The 18,431-nt window shown below is 43.8% G+C and overlaps 1 protein-coding gene across 1 annotated transcript; it reads left to right on the plus strand.

Moving 5' to 3' along the window:
• The first annotated feature begins 8,155 nt into the window (after positions 1-8,155).
• Positions 8,156-15,188, plus strand: LOC133925142 (plasma membrane ATPase). Its single transcript, XM_062370996.1, has 14 exons — positions 8,156-8,406; positions 10,097-10,216; positions 10,311-10,547; positions 11,483-12,367; positions 12,479-12,583; positions 12,670-12,814; positions 12,905-13,069; positions 13,150-13,388; positions 13,497-13,529; positions 13,610-13,691; positions 13,777-13,937; positions 14,050-14,223; positions 14,306-14,488; positions 14,584-15,188. The coding sequence occupies exons 1-14, from the start codon at positions 8,365-8,367 to the stop codon at positions 14,866-14,868; spliced, it is 2,856 nt and encodes a 951-aa protein (XP_062226980.1). The 5' UTR covers positions 8,156-8,364; the 3' UTR covers positions 14,869-15,188.
• The last annotated feature ends 3,243 nt before the right edge of the window (positions 15,189-18,431 follow it).

Genomic DNA, 18,431 nt, shown 5'->3' on the forward strand with positions numbered 1-18,431 from the left:
ATATTATTGTCGTCTACATGTTAAAATTATATGCATACATGAAAGTATCAATGTTTTCCTCATAATTAAATGAATCTGTTAAATATTAATAAATTTATAAATAAATATTGAGATATCTAAAATTGGTGGATCTAATTTTTTTAATCTTCTTTTGTCATGCTCTATTCAAAAAAATAACGTGGCTTAGACGCACCAATCCGCTTAGTTGGCATGATGCTTAGTTCATACGGATCAGAACTCCTTTGGCATGATGGAATTGTGTTGGACTGGACCGGATTGGATATATTCTCAAGCACGTGGCACTATCCACTGTGGTTGTCAAAGCGAAATATGCAAACTTAAGACCAATCCAAAGAAAAACGGGGAGGGAAAAATGATAAAAGATGGGACGAAAGAGATCGCAGGTTTTGAACTGTATTCAATCGGTAGCTTTCCGAACAATCTTTTTTTGATAGAACAGGAGGACCATGCCCCTACTTGTTAAAACTTTCCCAACAAAATTGACCGGTGCGAGCCGTAAGCATCCTTTTGCAGTCATTGATCGATTAGATTAAGGTTTTTAGGTGCATAGCCTTTTACTAATGCCAATTTTTTTTTATATCGGAGCAGCAGCAGTAGAAGCTGGTAAGAAAACAAACCAAAGTTGGCCGTTGGTGTAGAAACTCGTATTAAAAAAAAAATGCAACTGCACGTAATCTAAAGAAAGAATTACTGGTCTAAAAGGACTAAATAACCGCAACGTTGAAGTGAATCATCGTTCGCCCTAATCATGCTGAGCCGCCAGAAACTAGCGAATGTGATTCTGTGTTTCATAAAAAAAATACTGTGATTCAGTGGAAAAAGGCAGGCCATCAAGAGAGGATAGAATGTCTGCCGGCTGCTGGCTGTCCAGTCGTTCAACGCAGGAAGATGCCGTGAAGCTGGACTCCTGCCAAGGGACCCGTCCTCCTTCAAAAACGATGGCTTTCCTCGCAGCAGAAGGGTCCGCTGCTAATCATGCACGTACCTGACACCCGAATCCAGAAGCCAGAAAGGAAAACGAAACCCATCTCCCTCCGATCGAGTCTTTGAAGCCATTAGAAGACCTTGAAAGCAAAAAGGGATGAGTTTCTGGAGCAGAGGAGCAATTCCACTTTGCATCTTCAGGCTTGTGAAGAAATGGATGTCGTATTGGTTGGCTCCTCCTCACGGCCATCTCCCTTTCGTGGCATCGCCTGGTGAGGTTACTTGTGTAAAAGACCATCCATCGTGTGTGCAAGTATTGAAGGAAAAAAAGATGGAGAAAAATGGAACGAGTGACTGCAGAAAACAATTGACCTTGCGCGTAATGTTCACTTTATTCAGTTTTCTAGTGTTGATATCGGCTCGTTACCCGAACGGTGATGAATGAAACGGTCTTTCTGAATACAAAACTGTGCATAATTTCCCCTCCTTGAACAGCGACACCTGCATTCTGTTTCTTTTTCTTTTTTGGCTGGATAAGGTGATTAATAATTGTGGCAAACAAATGCAATTGGGGAGGCAGATGATGCCGTGGTGTTGACCTACGTCTTGGTATTAGAGCAATCAGTAATAGACGAACTAGGGTCGAGCATCAGAAATCAAAGGCTCTACCACCTGTCTGATTTAGCATGTGGTTTAGCACGATCAAATAGCATTTCTTTTACAAGAGACATTGTCTATGTGCTCAGGGCCAGATTCAGAACAACGGGCCAGGCTGACGGATCTGCATTACTAGCACAACAGTAAGAGACATAATCAACAAGATCAATAAACTATATGCATACATTTGAAGGGGGCTTGGGGGTTCCCATGGGCGCCAGCCAGGCAGGGAAGGGGGGGGGGGGGTACTTGAGCTCCCCTGCCCCCTAAGATCTGCCGCTGTATGTGCTGAACACAGCATCGAGGGCTCTGTCCAAAAGCTTTGAAGAAAACTAAACCGAACCATTCAAGATAAGTTAAATAATATTGATTTTTTTTTTGCACTAATGGGATCCAATTCAAGACCACAATGTGTTTTGCCAGGACCACTCTTGCCCATCGAGTGAGAAGGACAAGCATTACCCGATGCGCGTGAAAAACAACACGCATTACTCGAAATCTCTGATAGAGCTACATTGTCGCCGCCTTGTAGATCCGAGAATAGCTTTATCTTGTACCAATCCCGTCAGTCATGATCTGATCATACCGTGAAGGAAATGGAATTATCATTTGCCGCGCATTAGCACCCAAGCAAGAACAGGCAACGCCAAAAGCCTCGTAGTAGGGATGCACGTGAAGCGATTGGTGGATATATATATTTTAATTTAAATTAATAAACTAACCAGTCATTTTAAAACAGGACATGATAGACTATCTATCTATTATATTATTATTTAAGGAAAAAAGTATCACGTTCGCTTTAAAAGTCACAAAATTACTACGTTAATTAAAAAAAAGAAAAGAATTTAGATAACTCATTATTATAAACATCTAATTAATGGTCTAGATTAAACAAAAAACTCATATCAAATATGATTAATAAATAACTAAATTCGAAAACCAAAACATCCATACCAAATACAATTAATAAATACATAAATTCGGAATTAAAAATTATAAAAAATTAACAGTTCGATTTCTATATGGTTTGAGAAGCAAAATATCTAAATAAATAGTCCAAATAAAATAAAATAAATAATAATTAAAATTTAGGTTAGAATATTAAAAAATAAGGATCAATATCAAATATAGTCTTATAAAAAATAAAATTATTATAAAAATCAAATACCTAAATAAATAGTCTATGTAAAATACAATTAATCAATAGCTGAAATTTATAATAAAAATAATATTTTTTCAAAATTCTTACTAAGATAATAGATTAAGAAACATCGTGTAGCTTAAGGTCATTATATCAAACAGGCAACAGGCAAGACAAATATATTCTGATTTTAGTTGGACTGCCTTTACCTGACTCATAATTTTGATAGTTGATCAAAACATATACGAGAACCAATACGTGTATACAATTCAGGTACAAGTTTGAAGCATAATTTTCTTTTTCACTAACATAATTTTTATTTTTATTTTCTAATTTTGTGTGTTTGTAACTTAATGACACCAATCTTATAAAAACTACATAGACTATTTTTTAATCAAAGATTATCGTGACAAAATATTGCAGCGATGCTAGCCACGCTATTAGCGTACGCCACCTTACTAGTTATCTTAATATTTAAGAGTGGAAAGGAGTCAGCATGTTCGCTCTACCATGTTAATCTTAAAAAAAAAATCTAGACCACTCATTATTATGAGCATCTAACAGTCTAGATTAAATTAAAGAATCCATATCAAATATAATTAATAAATAGCTAAATTCAAAATTATTTTTTTGGAAAATTAGCCGTTCAATTTCCATATGATTTGGGAAGGAAAATATCTAAATAAAGAGTTCAAATAAAAAAAGAGCCACCGCATTCGCTCCAAGGCCACAAAATTACCATGTTAATATAAATAAAGAAAAAGATCTAGATCACTTATTATTATAAATATATAACGATCTAGATTAAATCAAAGAGCTCATATCTAATACGATTAATAAATAGCTAAATTCGGTATTAAAAATTATAAAAAATTAGCAGTTTGATTTTCATATGGTTTGAGAAGCAAAATATTTAAATAAAGAGTCCAAATAAAATAAAATAAATAATAATTGAAATTGAGGTTAGAATAGAAGAAAAAAATTCATATTAAATATAGTCTTAGAAAAAATTAAATTATTATAAAAATCAAATAACTAAATAAAAATCCATTTAAAATATAATTAATAAAATATTATTATAATAAAATATTACATCAAGCCTAGCATGGGTCACCTTGCTAGTTCATTACCTGTGAAACAGAATAATTCTCTACATGCATCGTAATGGTCCAATAATTCCTGAATGCTGATGTGAATTCTCAAGAAATGAGGAGCGGCGGGAGGACTCGAGCACGCTGTCAGTTGTCAGCATTATTGGGAGCTTTCAGCGCATGGGTTCCTTCCTTTGACCAGAAGGCGGCTACTCGGACCGGCAGAGCCAGAGCTGCAACGGCCAAGGGCTTGTGCATCCACGTTGGGAGGCTTGACCTTTGTAGTCATCATCTCACCAAGTATTTAATTTACTTTTAGTCAATCTGTCATATATTCTTTTTCTCTGAATCGCCGTGCAATTGCAACCTCTTGTGGAAAAAAACTGCGATGAACAGCTGCAGAGTTTGTACATGGCCACGATCGAGAAGGGCAGGCCTCGAGGACAGAACAAGGATCCATCTCATCTCATCTCATCTTCCAAGAAGGAAAGTTGGCGGTCCCTCGTTTGGATTGGCATCGTTTCGAACTTCACGAAGATATTGGTTGCTACACAGACCCAAACCAGGTCAAACAAAATATGAACAGGCCACAGGTGTACTCGACCGATTTGTTTCTTCTTGAACAGAGAACGGCACAAACGCCTTGCCTGTGTGGTACGGAGTAGTACCAGAAGAAGATATTCTCCAATCTTGGCCTAAGCTCTGCCATGGCATCCATCGAGATTACTTCAGATTCAGTTGCAGGAAGAAGACGAAGATCAAATCCATTTTTGTACGGCCTGCACACAGCTGCAATATGGAGTAGTATTAGGGCTGGTTTGGTTGGCATCCGCAAGTTGTCACGCGGCATGTTAGGCGTGCCACACTGAGTTAGCCATGTATTTGCTTCATTGCCGCACTGTGGCGTGCCAAATAATGTTAGACTCATCTAGAGAGGTTCGCCACAACGTTTTACGCCGAATGTCTGGTGAATAAATCGTTCGCCACCGGTTCGACGCCACTCCAAAGTCTGCGAAACGATTACCGCCCACGAAAAAAAAATGGCGCGCACTCTTGGCATATTTACCTCTCGGTGGCATGAATAGGCGTCTCGATATTTCTCCACCGTTCTTGGACTGCTCCTAACCTTATCTTTTCTTCATCGTTGGGTGCCTCATTCTCCACCTCACCCGGTGTGCTCCTCTCCTGCTTAGTGTGCAGCCCCTCACCCCACGACGACAGAGAAGCCGGTGAAGGGCGCTCGGAGTCAGGGCCGTGGGGCTCAAGTGCGCTGCGGGGCTGGGGTTGGCCGCCAGGCTCGGATTCATCACCGTCAGTCCGTGTGCAGTGACGACTGGACGCCCGCCTGCCCGCTCATGCATGTCAATCGTACGATGATCGACCGTTTGTAGAGAGATCTGCTCTACGGTTCAGACTTCAAAGCCATTTTCACACACTTATAAGATCTTCTTTGCCATCTTAATCACTTTAAAGGAGGAGATCATAGAAGAAAAAAAATCATAGGGAGTAGAATTCAGTGCCTTATCTGATAGATAACTATAATAGAAAAATAGTTAGCATTTTGCTGCAGGCGTCGTGTTGATAGATAACTAGCATTTAGCATCTCGCTATGTTCTTGCTCCTTAAATCTCTGCTACCTTACAACGCATTCAGATATGACCATTTCACAAGCTGTTGCAATTTGTAGTTCCCGAACAACAATGCTAATTCAGTGATTTCACGAATGCTTCAAAGAAGTATTAAGTAGGGATTATTTGGTTCATCCTTATATTTCTAACTACTACATTGTAGATTGTAATGATTCATCGTTGTTGGCCTTGCAGATCTACGTTCCCATAGTTGTTGCATCTATTTCAGTTGCAAAATCATTGTGGCTCTGAGGTAAATTTGTACCCTTATTAATTTATCTTAAAAAAGGTTGAATAAAACAAAAGGTCGAATATTCATTTGTTTGTATTACTCTGGTTAAAAGTGCACAGTGGATTATGAAGGCAACACAATTGAACAGATCTGTGATGACAATGGCGAAAACTCAGATTGCTGCAGGTTTAAAAGTTCATTACTTGCTAACAACTCAAATATGGTCTCTCTGTACAGATAGGGATGTATAGAGTTCACTTTACAGCTTGTGAATATGTAGATTGTAAAATGTACATAAGAACTTTAGAATATAGATAGGTCTTGGTTTCTATTTGATGCATGACAAAGAATGCTTCAACTGATGTATAAAATAAGAATAATCCTATTCATACATTGCAGCAATGTCAGCAAAAGCTCTATCAACGTTCTTGGTTTCTTTCTCCAGCTAATAAGAAGGTAGAAACTAAAGTAGGATTTAGTTGCAACAACTCAGTGTAGATTCTACTATTTTGTTCTAGCCTTGCTGAAACTGAAATGTACTGACTTCAAGTGGTAACCTTACCACTTCATATATTGAGTGACTATACTCAAGTTTGTCATAAATCAAACACCTACCACATATATTTGCTAATTTTGTGGCACCTTCTATGGTAGCAATCTAAACAGTGGGCTCGTTCAAATTAGCCATAACTAAAGTTAGATATGGCAGCAAACCAACAGCTCAATTTTACCGTAAAGTTAACACGCTAATACTTTAACATATGTCTAACGTTAGTTATGACAAACTACTGTCACGAACTAAACATGCCCTTCTCACGGGCAGCGGAATCTCTCGTGAAAACCCTGAAGGTAAGGCGAAGGATGAACGACGGACACATGCATGAACGCACTTTTTTAATCTCAAGTTGCGTTCACCGACCTGTTCCTTCTCCTCCCCATTATGCTGCATTATTGTCCACAGAGAATCATATGGGGAAGCCTCTAAAGAAACAAGAATGATTTGGGGAGGAGACCTTTTTCTTTCTTGCCTGAATTTATTAAATCCTTGTGCCACAAGCTGCGGATGCTTCGTTCACCTGCTGCTGATGCCACGGCAGTTCGACTTGTCTACTGAATGGATGCATTTCTTTAACTGATCAGAGGTATTCCCTCTGTTTATAAATAGTAGATGCTTTTTAAAAAAGATCAAATTTTATATAATTTAACTAATGTTTAATCAAATTATAAGAATATCTAGTGTATAAAAATTATACAACTATATTCATAATTCAAAATAATTTAATATTTTGTAGCTATAAATGATATATATTGTAAAAAAATCTTACTCAAAATCCAACTTCGAAACCAAACCTAAAATAAATACAACTACTGTTTATAAACGGAGGGAGTAGCATCCTACATGCTAGCAAATCCAAAACCTTATTATCAAGAACATGAAGAGCAGAGCATGGCACGAAGAAATGGCGAAAACTCTGGATCTCTACCGGACCACCTAGACGCTTTCACTAAACAGCTACACATGTCTCTCTGGAGTGACAGCCATGCATGCTTTGTTAGACAGGAAGACAGAGCATGAAGCGTTGTTTAGGCGGCCCTTGTTGCTCAACTCAATCCAGCGTCGCCAACGGCCAACTGCTGCTGCTTCGACACCCGAGCTCCAGAAAAGAACCGGCGTTTTTGGTTGGGTTCGGTTCGGTGCACGGAGCGGCGGCAGCCGTACGATCGTTATCCATCCATTGATGCGCAAGCAAGCATAGCAGCCGCGGCGGCGAAAAGGATCTCCAGCCCCATCCAGCACGGGCATCGGAGCTCGTAAATTCACCGACCCCAGAACAGCGCCCGAAGCCCCATTATCCCGTGATGCTGCGGCCTCTAGGGGCCCACCATAAGTGGAAAATAATCAAATGAGATATAATCTTATGTATTCGCGGCTTAAACTCAATTTATAGCGTGATATATGATACTATATATATATATTTCTTATTTTTTATATACTTTTAAATTTTATCATAATATTTATAATAATATTTACCATATATTACGTTATTATCAGATTTAGAACGTAAATACAGTATCGTAGGATTTTTTTTTTCGCACCAAGTGGCTCAGGCTCCGCGGCACCCGAGAAGGGCCCCATGCCACTCATCTCCACCCTTTGGAGAGTCAAAACCCAGAGATATTTCTACCTCCACCCAGCTCCACACCCGCGGGCATCTACCACACGCCACGGACACGGGGGCCCCAGTAGATTAGCATGCCTATGCGCGGGCCGGATCTCGTCGGGTGCCAACGGGCCAGGTGCGTGCTCTCTCCCTGGTGCGGCGGGGCGTAGGGGCGGCCTGACCCAGCGGGGCACGCGCATAGAGACAGCGCGTGTCGGGGCCCACCTGGCGGCTCGGTGGACCCGGCGTAGGTGGGTGGGTATAAAGCGGGCGGCGCTATATAGGCAGGTCTCCCGCATCCCTTCCCATTTCGCTCTACCGCTCCCCACTACTACTACTTCCTCCTCCTCCTCTCCCCGGAAGGGAGAAGAGAAGCGAGCGTGCTGGAGCTTGGCCTCGGGGTCCGGCTGCTATAGAGTCTGCTCCCTTCGGCCACGAACACAGCACGCTCCCACCTCGCTCTGCCTGCCGGCCGTTGCTCGGCGCGGGTCGATAGCACCGGTCCGCCATGGGTGGGCTCGAGGAGATCAAGAATGAAGCCGTCGATCTGGTGAGAATAAAGTAGTGGAATTACTTGAACTCCGTAGCCTAAGGATGCTTGCTTTCTCCTTAATTGCATGTTTAGTCTCTGTGCTATGCTTGAATCGTGTGATGGTATTTCAGTATTCGGCTCTTTTGACTTTTTGTTCGTCTTCTCCCCCATGGAGGCCAGAAACACAAGTAAATGGTCCGAACGCTGAACCCAGTTTAATTTGACATAGGAACACGACTCTTCTGTTTTTTCTTCGGAAAAAGAGAGAGAATCCTGGTCATGTAAAGATTTGTGTCTTTCCATCTTGAAACATGATGAGCTTGCGTCCTGGCCTACTTTACGCTCGACCTCTCAGCGCGGCTTGTGAACGAGGGGAAGGCCAGCTGGCCATGGCCAGGTTCCTTCCCGTGTTTGCTCATGTGAGCTGTTTGCTTGTATGCTCACAGCATGTTCGCCCCGCCGCCCACCTATCTTTGGAGAGAGAAAGATCCCTCCAAATTTCCTCACTTATTGCTGTTTTTTAATCTACCGTATTTAATACGTTTCCATCCTTATGAAACAAAATTTAGTTTTTTTTATCTTAGATATGTTCATACTTCGTTTTTTATTTTATTTTTGAAGAGCTTAAATAGTTAAATTTGTGCAGCCGAGTTAGTACTCTGCTTTGGATTTCTTTAGTAAGCATATATTCCTATTATTAAATTTCTATTCGTGACCGAATAAATAGATAGCGGCTATAAGGGTACGAAATTGCACGTAAAGTCAAAACTAAGTACTTCGCCTAAAAAACTCAAAAAGTACTTAGCACGGGGCACGCTAATCGGCAGTAATGATGATGCTGAGATTAGTGGCTAACTACCATGGAGCACAGAGAAAATCCGTGCAAAGACGTTGCTTTGTTTTATCTTTTTTTGTTGACCCCGTAGAGCCCGTGGCGGACACAGACCCCATGAATAGGGTACTCTCTTCTTCCTCCATCTTCTTCCCTTCCTTCTCCTTCTTATCTAATCTTCAATGGAGTTTCATCAGCGTAGGGCTCCCTAGAGATCCGCCCCGAAGTGGAGGCACAACACCAGTGGCTGCCTGCTCATCTTTTTGTTTCGTCCACTTCGGTCGGTTCACACGCGCCTGCGCGTTGAAAACGAACCCGCATCTTCCCCCGTACGCATCTCCAGTCAGCCCGAGCGCGCAGCGTGCTTGCTGGATCACACGTGGGAGGGGCCACGAAAAGTGCGCACCGGGGACGGACACCCTGCGGCCTCTGATCGAGATCGGACGGCCGTACTGCACGCAATCATTGGCCCGTACATCACCGTCGTCCTCCCACTGTCCTTTGGGCTCTCCCTTGTCACGCTCCAACCGCTTCAGCTGGTACTCGCTGACATCGCGGGCCCACATCGTTGGAACTACTTTCTCCGTTTTCAATACTCGTCACTTTTGATTATTTTATTTATTTTCAAATACTTATTACTCCAGTAGATTCTAGAATATTTTAGCTAGTTTTTAAAAGTATTTTTGTTATTTCATATTTAAAATTTGTACTAACTTTAATATATCTTAATATACGTGTTTGGTCAAAAGTGAAGTATTGAAAAATGGAGGCAGTAGTATGGAGTGTTGCTGACTGTTTCGGATTTTGCTGATATAACGGACCCACACGTTGCAAGGTCTCGACCTCATCAGTCACCAATGGTGTTTGTGTTTGCAGGAGAACATCCCCATCGAGGAGGTGTTCGAACAGCTGAAATGCACCCGCGAGGGGCTGACCTCCGACGAGGGCGCGCAGCGTCTCACCGTCTTTGGCCCCAACAAGCTCGAGGAGAAGAAGGTAACGACATGGTTGAGTCTGATGCATGCGTTCTTTTGGATTGAATTCATATATCCCATGAAGTGAAAATTCTGCTTGTTCTTGTGTTGCGCAGGAGAACAAATTTCTCAAGTTCCTGGGGTTCATGTGGAACCCGCTGTCGTGGGTCATGGAGATGGCCGCCATCATGGCCATCGCGCTCGCCAATGGAGGCGGCAAGCCCCCGGACTGGGAGGACTTCGTCGGCATCATCGTGCTCCTGGTCATCAACTCCACCATCTCCTTCATCGAGGAGAACAACGCCGGCAACGCAGCTGCTGCACTCATGGCCAACCTTGCCCCTAAGACCAAGGTGAGCACAGCAGGCAGTCCTAAACAAATTGTCCTCTTTTTTCAAAATAAGAAAATAAAGTAGACCTGAAAGAAATGAAGTATACATGATTTTTTTTTTGGGTACGGTAGCCATGATGTTTCCATGGACTAGTTGCAATATAGTGGAAGGAGGAATATTTCTGTATGGGCTTTTAGGTCGAAAAGTTTCAGCTATGTCATGTCGAAAACTTGAGTTCACAATGGTCCATTGGATGAGTGAGCATATATTCCATTATTGAGTAAAAGTTTGGGACACGTCTCTTGGATACTGTTTAATTGGCTTATTGAATTAGGCTACTTAAGTGCATCTTACTTGGCATGTACAGCTTATTTGGACCTTGCTGTTACATCAGGTTTATGCTCTTCAGAAGAACAAGTACATCATGCTATAAATTTGTTTGATGTGGAACTGGAAGTCAAGTTCCAGTTTTTCTTTATTACTTCAGAGCTCCTTCTGGAGCTGGGTTCAGCACTCCTATTTATTATATTATTCCGGGAATTTTTTATTGTTAGGTCTTATCTATGGTCAGAATAATGTAAAGGTATCTGATGAGTATGAAGAAGTTTCGTTTTGCCCATGGAATTATATCACAATTCATGTCAATTGGAACAGGGTTGATCTCAACTTGGCTTGCCATCTAGGCTTCTCTGTATTTTTTTATTGTGTTAGAGACGGACAACATGGCAATAAGGCATCGCTCAGCATGCGCATCGTTATCATGTCGATGTTTTGTTTTGTTCATCCAACTTGCGGCCGGTCAAGCAAGACGAAATGTGTTAGGTGCCAGGATGTAGTCATGCAGCAATTGACAACTTGAAATAAGCTAGAATAATTGTAAACTATAGAAAGCTTACGTCGTTTTGCAAGTATTATATTATTCTTTTAATCTCACTGGATTTGTTTGCCTGTCCTAGGTGCTGAGGGATGGCCGATGGAGTGAGCAAGAGGCTGCAATCTTGGTTCCCGGTGACATCATCAGCATTAAGCTCGGTGACATTGTCCCTGCCGATGCTCGTCTCCTCGAGGGTGATCCCCTCAAGGTTGATCAGTCTGCACTTACCGGAGAGTCCCTCCCGGTGACCAAGGGCCCTGGCGACGAGGTCTTCTCGGGCTCCACATGCAAGCAGGGTGAGATCGATGCTGTTGTCATTGCCACCGGAGTGCACACGTTCTTCGGCAAGGCTGCTCATCTTGTGGACAGCACCAATCAGGTCGGCCACTTCCAGAAGGTCCTCACTGCGATCGGGAACTTCTGTATCTGCTCCATTGCGATCGGCATCATCATCGAGATCATTGTCATGTTCCCGATCCAGCACCGCAAGTACCGCGCCGGAATTGAGAACCTGTTGGTCCTCTTGATCGGTGGTATCCCAATTGCCATGCCCACCGTTCTGTCAGTCACCATGGCCATTGGCTCTCACAAGCTGTCACAGCAGGGTGCCATCACTAAGAGGATGACTGCCATTGAGGAAATGGCTGGCATGGACGTGCTTTGCAGTGACAAGACCGGCACACTCACCCTCAACAAGCTTAGTGTCGACCCGAACCTCGTCGAGGTGTTTTGCAAAGGCGTCGACAAAAACCATGTGCTGTTGCTGGCTGCAAGGGCCTCGAGGACTGAGAACCAGGATGCCATCGATGCTGCCATGGTTGGTATGCTTGCTGATCCTAAGGAGGCCAGAGCTGGTATCAGGGAGGTTCACTTCTTGCCCTTCAACCCAGTTGACAAGAGGACTGCGCTGACGTACATTGATGCCGATGGCAACTGGCACCGTGCCAGCAAGGGTGCTCCTGAGCAGGTGAGGAAATCTGCTCTAATGTTGTTTCTTTTGGACTTGAGAGAATTGCACCAGTGTACTTTGTTTTTTCATCATGACTAATTAATTATTACTATGATGAAACCCAAACAGATTCTTACCCTATGCAACTGCAAGGAGGATATGAAGAGGAAGGTGCATGCTATAATCGACAAGTATGCCGAGCGTGGCCTTCGTTCACTTGCTGTTTCCAGACAGGTATCTTGGCTGGTGTTCTTGATATGTTCTTGCTGTTGTAGTGATTAGTGAGCCGTATTCTTATACCAAGTATGACCGTACCGCAGGAAGTACCTGAGAAATCGAAGGATTCCGCTGGTGGACCATGGCAATTCGTTGGATTGTTGCCCCTGTTTGATCCCCCAAGGCACGACAGTGCTGAGACCATCCGCAAGGCTCTGCATCTTGGTGTTAACGTCAAGATGATCACTGGTACATACCTTGTCGATATCAGATGGACTAGAAATTTTATTTCGCAAGTCTTTGTGCAATAGCTGAAATTGTACTTTTATTGTACTTCAGGTGATCAGCTTGCCATTGGTAAGGAGACAGGAAGGAGGCTTGGCATGGGTACCAACATGTATCCTTCCTCCGCACTTCTCGGCCAGAACAAGGACCCTTCACTTGAAGGACTTCCTGTAGATGAGCTCATTGAGAAGGCCGATGGTTTTGCTGGAGTCTTCCCTGGTGCGTTTTAGTCAAATACCTAATTATTTTCTATTTGTGATGCAATGTATCATTTGTTGATGGAACTCTTTCTTATGCAGAGCACAAGTATGAGATCGTGAAGAAGTTGCAAGAGAAGAAGCACATTGTTGGTATGACTGGAGACGGTGTCAACGATGCCCCAGCTCTTAAGAAGGCTGATATCGGTATTGCTGTTGCCGATGCTACTGATGCTGCAAGGAGTGCCTCCGACATCGTCCTTACTGAGCCAGGTCTAAGCGTCATTATCAGTGCTGTCCTCACCAGCAGATGCATCTTCCAGAGGATGAAGAACTATACCGTTAAGTTCTTTTCTTCATCGTCAATTAGTAGTCTTCTAAGCATGTTTTCTATTTACATATAATTTGCATTCTGACTCTTTTCTCTGCTTCATCTTGTGAATCACCAGATTTATGCTGTTTCCATCACCATTCGTATTGTGGTAAGTACCTGACATCATTTTTTTTCAACTGAATATAAGACTTACTTTCTCACCAACCTGATGTCAATTTTCTTTTGCAGCTTGGATTTTTGCTCATAGCTTTGATCTGGAAATTCGATTTCTCGCCCTTCATGGTCCTTATCATTGCCATTCTCAATGACGGTATGTGCTCTTGTTTTCCTATTAGTATCTCAAATACATCTTTATTGTAAAGCACCATTTCTCATGTTTTGAAAAAATATTGCAGGTACAATCATGACAATTTCTAAGGACAGAGTTAAGCCGTCTCCCTTGCCCGACAGCTGGAAGCTAAAGGAAATCTTTGCTACCGGTGTCGTGCTTGGAAGTTACCTTGCTCTGATGACTGTCATCTTCTTCTGGGCCATGCACAAGACCGACTTCTTCAGCGTAAGTTGTAAAATCTTTCTCAACAGATTTTCTCAGCATTTCCATTGATCTCCTCGATGGGTATGAATGTTCATGTCTGAAGTTTTGTTCTCGCTATGGTGCCGTTGTGCAGGACAAATTCGGTGTCAGGTCAATCAGAGACAGTGAGAAGGAGATGATGTCTGCACTGTACCTCCAAGTCAGTATTGTGAGCCAGGCTCTCATCTTTGTCACCCGTTCCCGTAGCTGGTCCTTTGTCGAACGCCCTGGTCTGCTCCTGGTCACTGCGTTCATGCTCGCACAACTTGTAAGTACCAGACTGACTGCTTCTGAACAAACTGAAACTTAGTGCGGCTCATGCCTAACCTGAGCCTGTTTGCTTGGTGCAGGTTGCGACGTTCATCGCCGTGTACGCCAACTGGGGCTTCGCCAGGATCAAGGGAATCGGCTGGGGCTGGGCTGGTGTCGTCTGGCTCTACAGCATCTTGTTCTACTTCCCGCTGGACCTGTTCAAGTTCTTCATCCGTTTCGTGCTCAGTGGCAGGGCCTGGGACAACCTCCTGGAGAACAAGGTACCACTTCTCTTTCAGTCGTTGCAGAGGCAGAAAGATTATCTCTCGCTTTCTCCGAGCAAGTTGTTAATGATTTTATGAACTTTGTTGTGCAGACCGCGTTCACCACCAAGAAGGATTACGGTAGAGAGGAGAGGGAGGCGCAATGGGCCACCGCTCAGAGGACGCTCCACGGCCTGCAGCCACCGGAGGTTGCCTCGAACACGCTGTTCAACGACAAGAGCAGCTACCGCGAGCTGTCCGAGATCGCCGAGCAGGCCAAGAGACGAGCTGAGATTGCAAGGCTGAGGGAGCTGAACACCCTCAAGGGGCACGTGGAGTCGGTGGTGAAGCTGAAGGGGCTGGACATCGACACCATCCAGCAAAACTACACCGTGTGAGACCGCCGGGATGCCGACGAAACCTTTGCCGCTCGCCCCGCCCAGCCCGTATTGGCAATGGAGTTATGAACTGATTACAGGAATTTTTCGGTGAAACAATCAAACGTGTGGCTGATCTCACTGACCAGCCCCTAGTTGTAAAGTACTGTACCACCAGATACTACTATATCATGGTATAGTTGGGTGCCCGTCTTCTAGGGAGTTTTTGCTTTACGTTTTCTCTAGTGGAGTGTGCGTGTTGTACTCGTTTTGCATTTTCCCTAACTAGCCGGTGATCTTGCGGAAGCGAGATGGAGAAATAATGCAAAAAATTTCTGCCACATGCATACTCTCCCTTTGAGTGATTCAAACAACATGGTTATCTGCACTATTTCGGAATTCGGCATGGGTCCTCTTTTAGCTAGCGTCTAGTCACATAAATCACCTCCGAGGCTGTCCGGAGCATTCACGCATATCCATGTATGTAGATCATGTTGTTTTCTTTATTGTCCCGATAAGGGTCAAGGTCTCCGCTATAGCACAAATTCTGGCTCTATTCGGGGAGGCAACGGGCTTAATGACAGATACGACCAAGTCAATGACCCTACAAATAAATTACACAAATCTGAACAAGGATAACATACTCACTGATATGCCTGCCACGCGGTCAGCCTTTCCAATTAAATATTTGGGGTTGCCACTCTCCACAAAACGGCTGACCGTCTGGATTTCCAGCTGATGATTGACCAAGCGGCGGCCAAGTTTGCTCCTTTGAAGGGGAAGATGATCGCCCCTAGTCAAAGCAGTCCTCACTTCCCAACCAATCTACTATCTCACAACCATTAAGGTCCCCAAAAATATCCTCAAGGCCATTGATAATAAGCGCAGATAATTCCTTTGGGCTGATATTGAGGAGGTAACAGGAGGCAAGTGCAAGGTCAATTGCAATAGAGTGACCCATAAGCAAAGGTGGTCTCGGCATCCTGAACCTTGGAAAATTCACCGGAGCATTGCGTCTGCAATGGTTGTGGTGGGAATGGAAAATGCGCCGAAACCATGGATGAGGTTGGAGATTCCTTTGATGATTCGGATAGACTACTCTTCATTGCCTCTACCTCTATTGTGATCGGGAGAGACAACAAGATATCCTTTTGGCACTCCGCTTGGCACCAGGGCTAACGCGCGAAAGACTTCTCCCCTCACTTGTACATCGCCTCAAGAGCCAAAGGGTAGACCTTGAGGGAAGCCATCGAAAATAACTCATGGTGCAAAACCTTTCACACGATGTGTGTCGCCACAATGCAGATTTTGTGTGGTTGTGGATAATATCACATCAAATCTAGCTATGACACCACATTCAAGACGACATCAGCATACAGGGCTCAGTTCCTAGGATCAACATAAACCAATTTCCAGTCGCTATTTTGGAAGGCTTAGGCCCCCCCTTAAGTGCAAGTTTTTCGTGTGCTTGCGAACCAGAATAGATTGTGGACCTCAGACAGACTAGCCTAGAGAGGATGGACTTCCAACCCGGGGTGCATGATTTGTAGGTGCGCAAAGGAGACTGGTCACCATCTCTTTCGTGGAGTGCATGTTCACAAAGCGCATATGGCAGGGCCTATTGCAATGGGTGGGGCAGCCATGCATCTAGCCAAGCTGTTGGCGCTTCCTTGTCGTTTCATCAATGGACACAGATGGCCTCCATACCAAACACGCCAAGATGAGGGCTTAAATCGTCGATCATCCTAGTTTGCTAGGAAATCTGGGATGAGAGGAACATCATGACCTTCAACCACAACGAGAATCCAACAGGTGTTGTGCTACAGACAATCCGTAACGAAGCCTCTATGTGGTCTTCTGCTGGTGTGCGGTTCCTTAGCCGCCTAATTAGGCGAGAGTAGTGTCTATGTTTTTGTTTTCGCTATTTTTTCCTTTTTTTCATTCTGAGCCTTCTTTGGCTCCGTTTGTCGCCCACCGAATCAATATAATAGGCAGATCTCCTATCGGTTTGTTTATGCATTGCCTTTTAAATGTATTTTTGCTTTGTAGAAAAGTTAGCTTGCTTTTTACTAGCCAGGCAGGCAACCACAGGCAACAGTGCAGCCCCCTTTTTTTTTATTACTCAGCATATGCAAATGCACCTTTATCATATACCTATAGATAATACCACTGAAAACACTCGTGTGTGCATAAATAGTGGGCAACAAAATTTAAATCTTAATTAGTGAAATCGTACCTTTACACCTCCACCATTATATCAAGAGATGGTTCCCAGCCATGCAACCCAATTTGAGCGAAATAAGGGCAGCAACAATCACAATCTCTGAAATTCAACATGCTATATCTTTGAAACTTAAAAAGGAGAGTGCTCGTTTGTGCTACATCGCTTGTATTCGGAGATTCTATACGCCAGACGAGGTATGAACAATTCCAAGTGAATCAAGCCAATCATCCCTCCAAGTGATATAGTGGAATCATTTACAAATTGCATTTCCCTTTCCTTCTCTTTGCCTTCCTAAATGAATTCAACCACAACTTGAATAGAACACAATCACGACAAAAAAGGCACAGGACACGTATGTAAAAAGCGCCAAGGGTGGGGTAGACCCTCCGCTAGAGGGGAAAATTTTATTGGCTCTTGCGTACTTATGCGTTATAAGATCATTTATTTATATTAAAATTTATGTTAGATAGATAGATAAAAAAATATAAAATAAATAAGAGTTACATGTTTATCCGGTGAGAGATAAATATACGAGATAACGTATATGTTCACCTCCGTGAAGTTGCCTTTCCCATGCTCCGCTGCGCGTTCCACAATTCACGTCGCGCCGGCACCGGCTGAAAGGCACGGGCCATCCGATCCAAACGATTGGGTTGGGTTAGGTTGGGTTGGGGATGGATCGCCGAACACAGCGGCGGCGGCGGCAGACTAGCGTGACAGCAGCGAGGCTTATCCCGCCAGGTCGCGATCCTCGCCTCCATCCTCCCGTGCCCGTTCGCTGCGTACCACCGGTAGTGCGCGTCGCTGGCCGTCCTGTCCTTGGCGCTGGCGGGCATCGCCTCCTGCGCTGCAGCCATAGGCGGCCCGGCCCGGGCAAAAGAGGATTCCAGCAGTTGCGTCCTACGCGGACGTGCGAAGCGATGGACGCCGCTCGTCCATCCAAAGTGCTCGACGGGCACGCAGCGGTCATCATTACCCATTGATCATTCTATTCTAGGGCCATGCTTTCCTGTCCCTTCCCCGATCTGCCAATCATCACGTTGTGTGGCATAATATGCAGTCTTCTTGCTCCTTTGCCTTTGCATGAACTAATGTAGTTAGGCATCACTTTCCGTTTGCTGTTTCCATAGGAAATTAAGGATCTGCAGGCACAGAAGGACTGTTCAGTTTGAGTCATTTTCCTGGGGTAGACTCTGTTCAGTTTGAGTCATTAGCCATGTATGCTTTGCTGCGGATGTAGCGACCAACCATTCGAGCTCGTGAATCTGGTCTTTCTTTTTGCAAAAGAGAAGAGAAGAGAGAGAGATCGTGCCAGATTATCATCCACTGACTTCTCCCCTACGAAGTCACGATATGACTT

This window comes from Phragmites australis, chromosome 7 (assembly GCF_958298935.1).
Source record: "Phragmites australis chromosome 7, lpPhrAust1.1, whole genome shotgun sequence".
Taxonomy (NCBI): Eukaryota; Viridiplantae; Streptophyta; class Magnoliopsida; order Poales; family Poaceae; genus Phragmites; species Phragmites australis.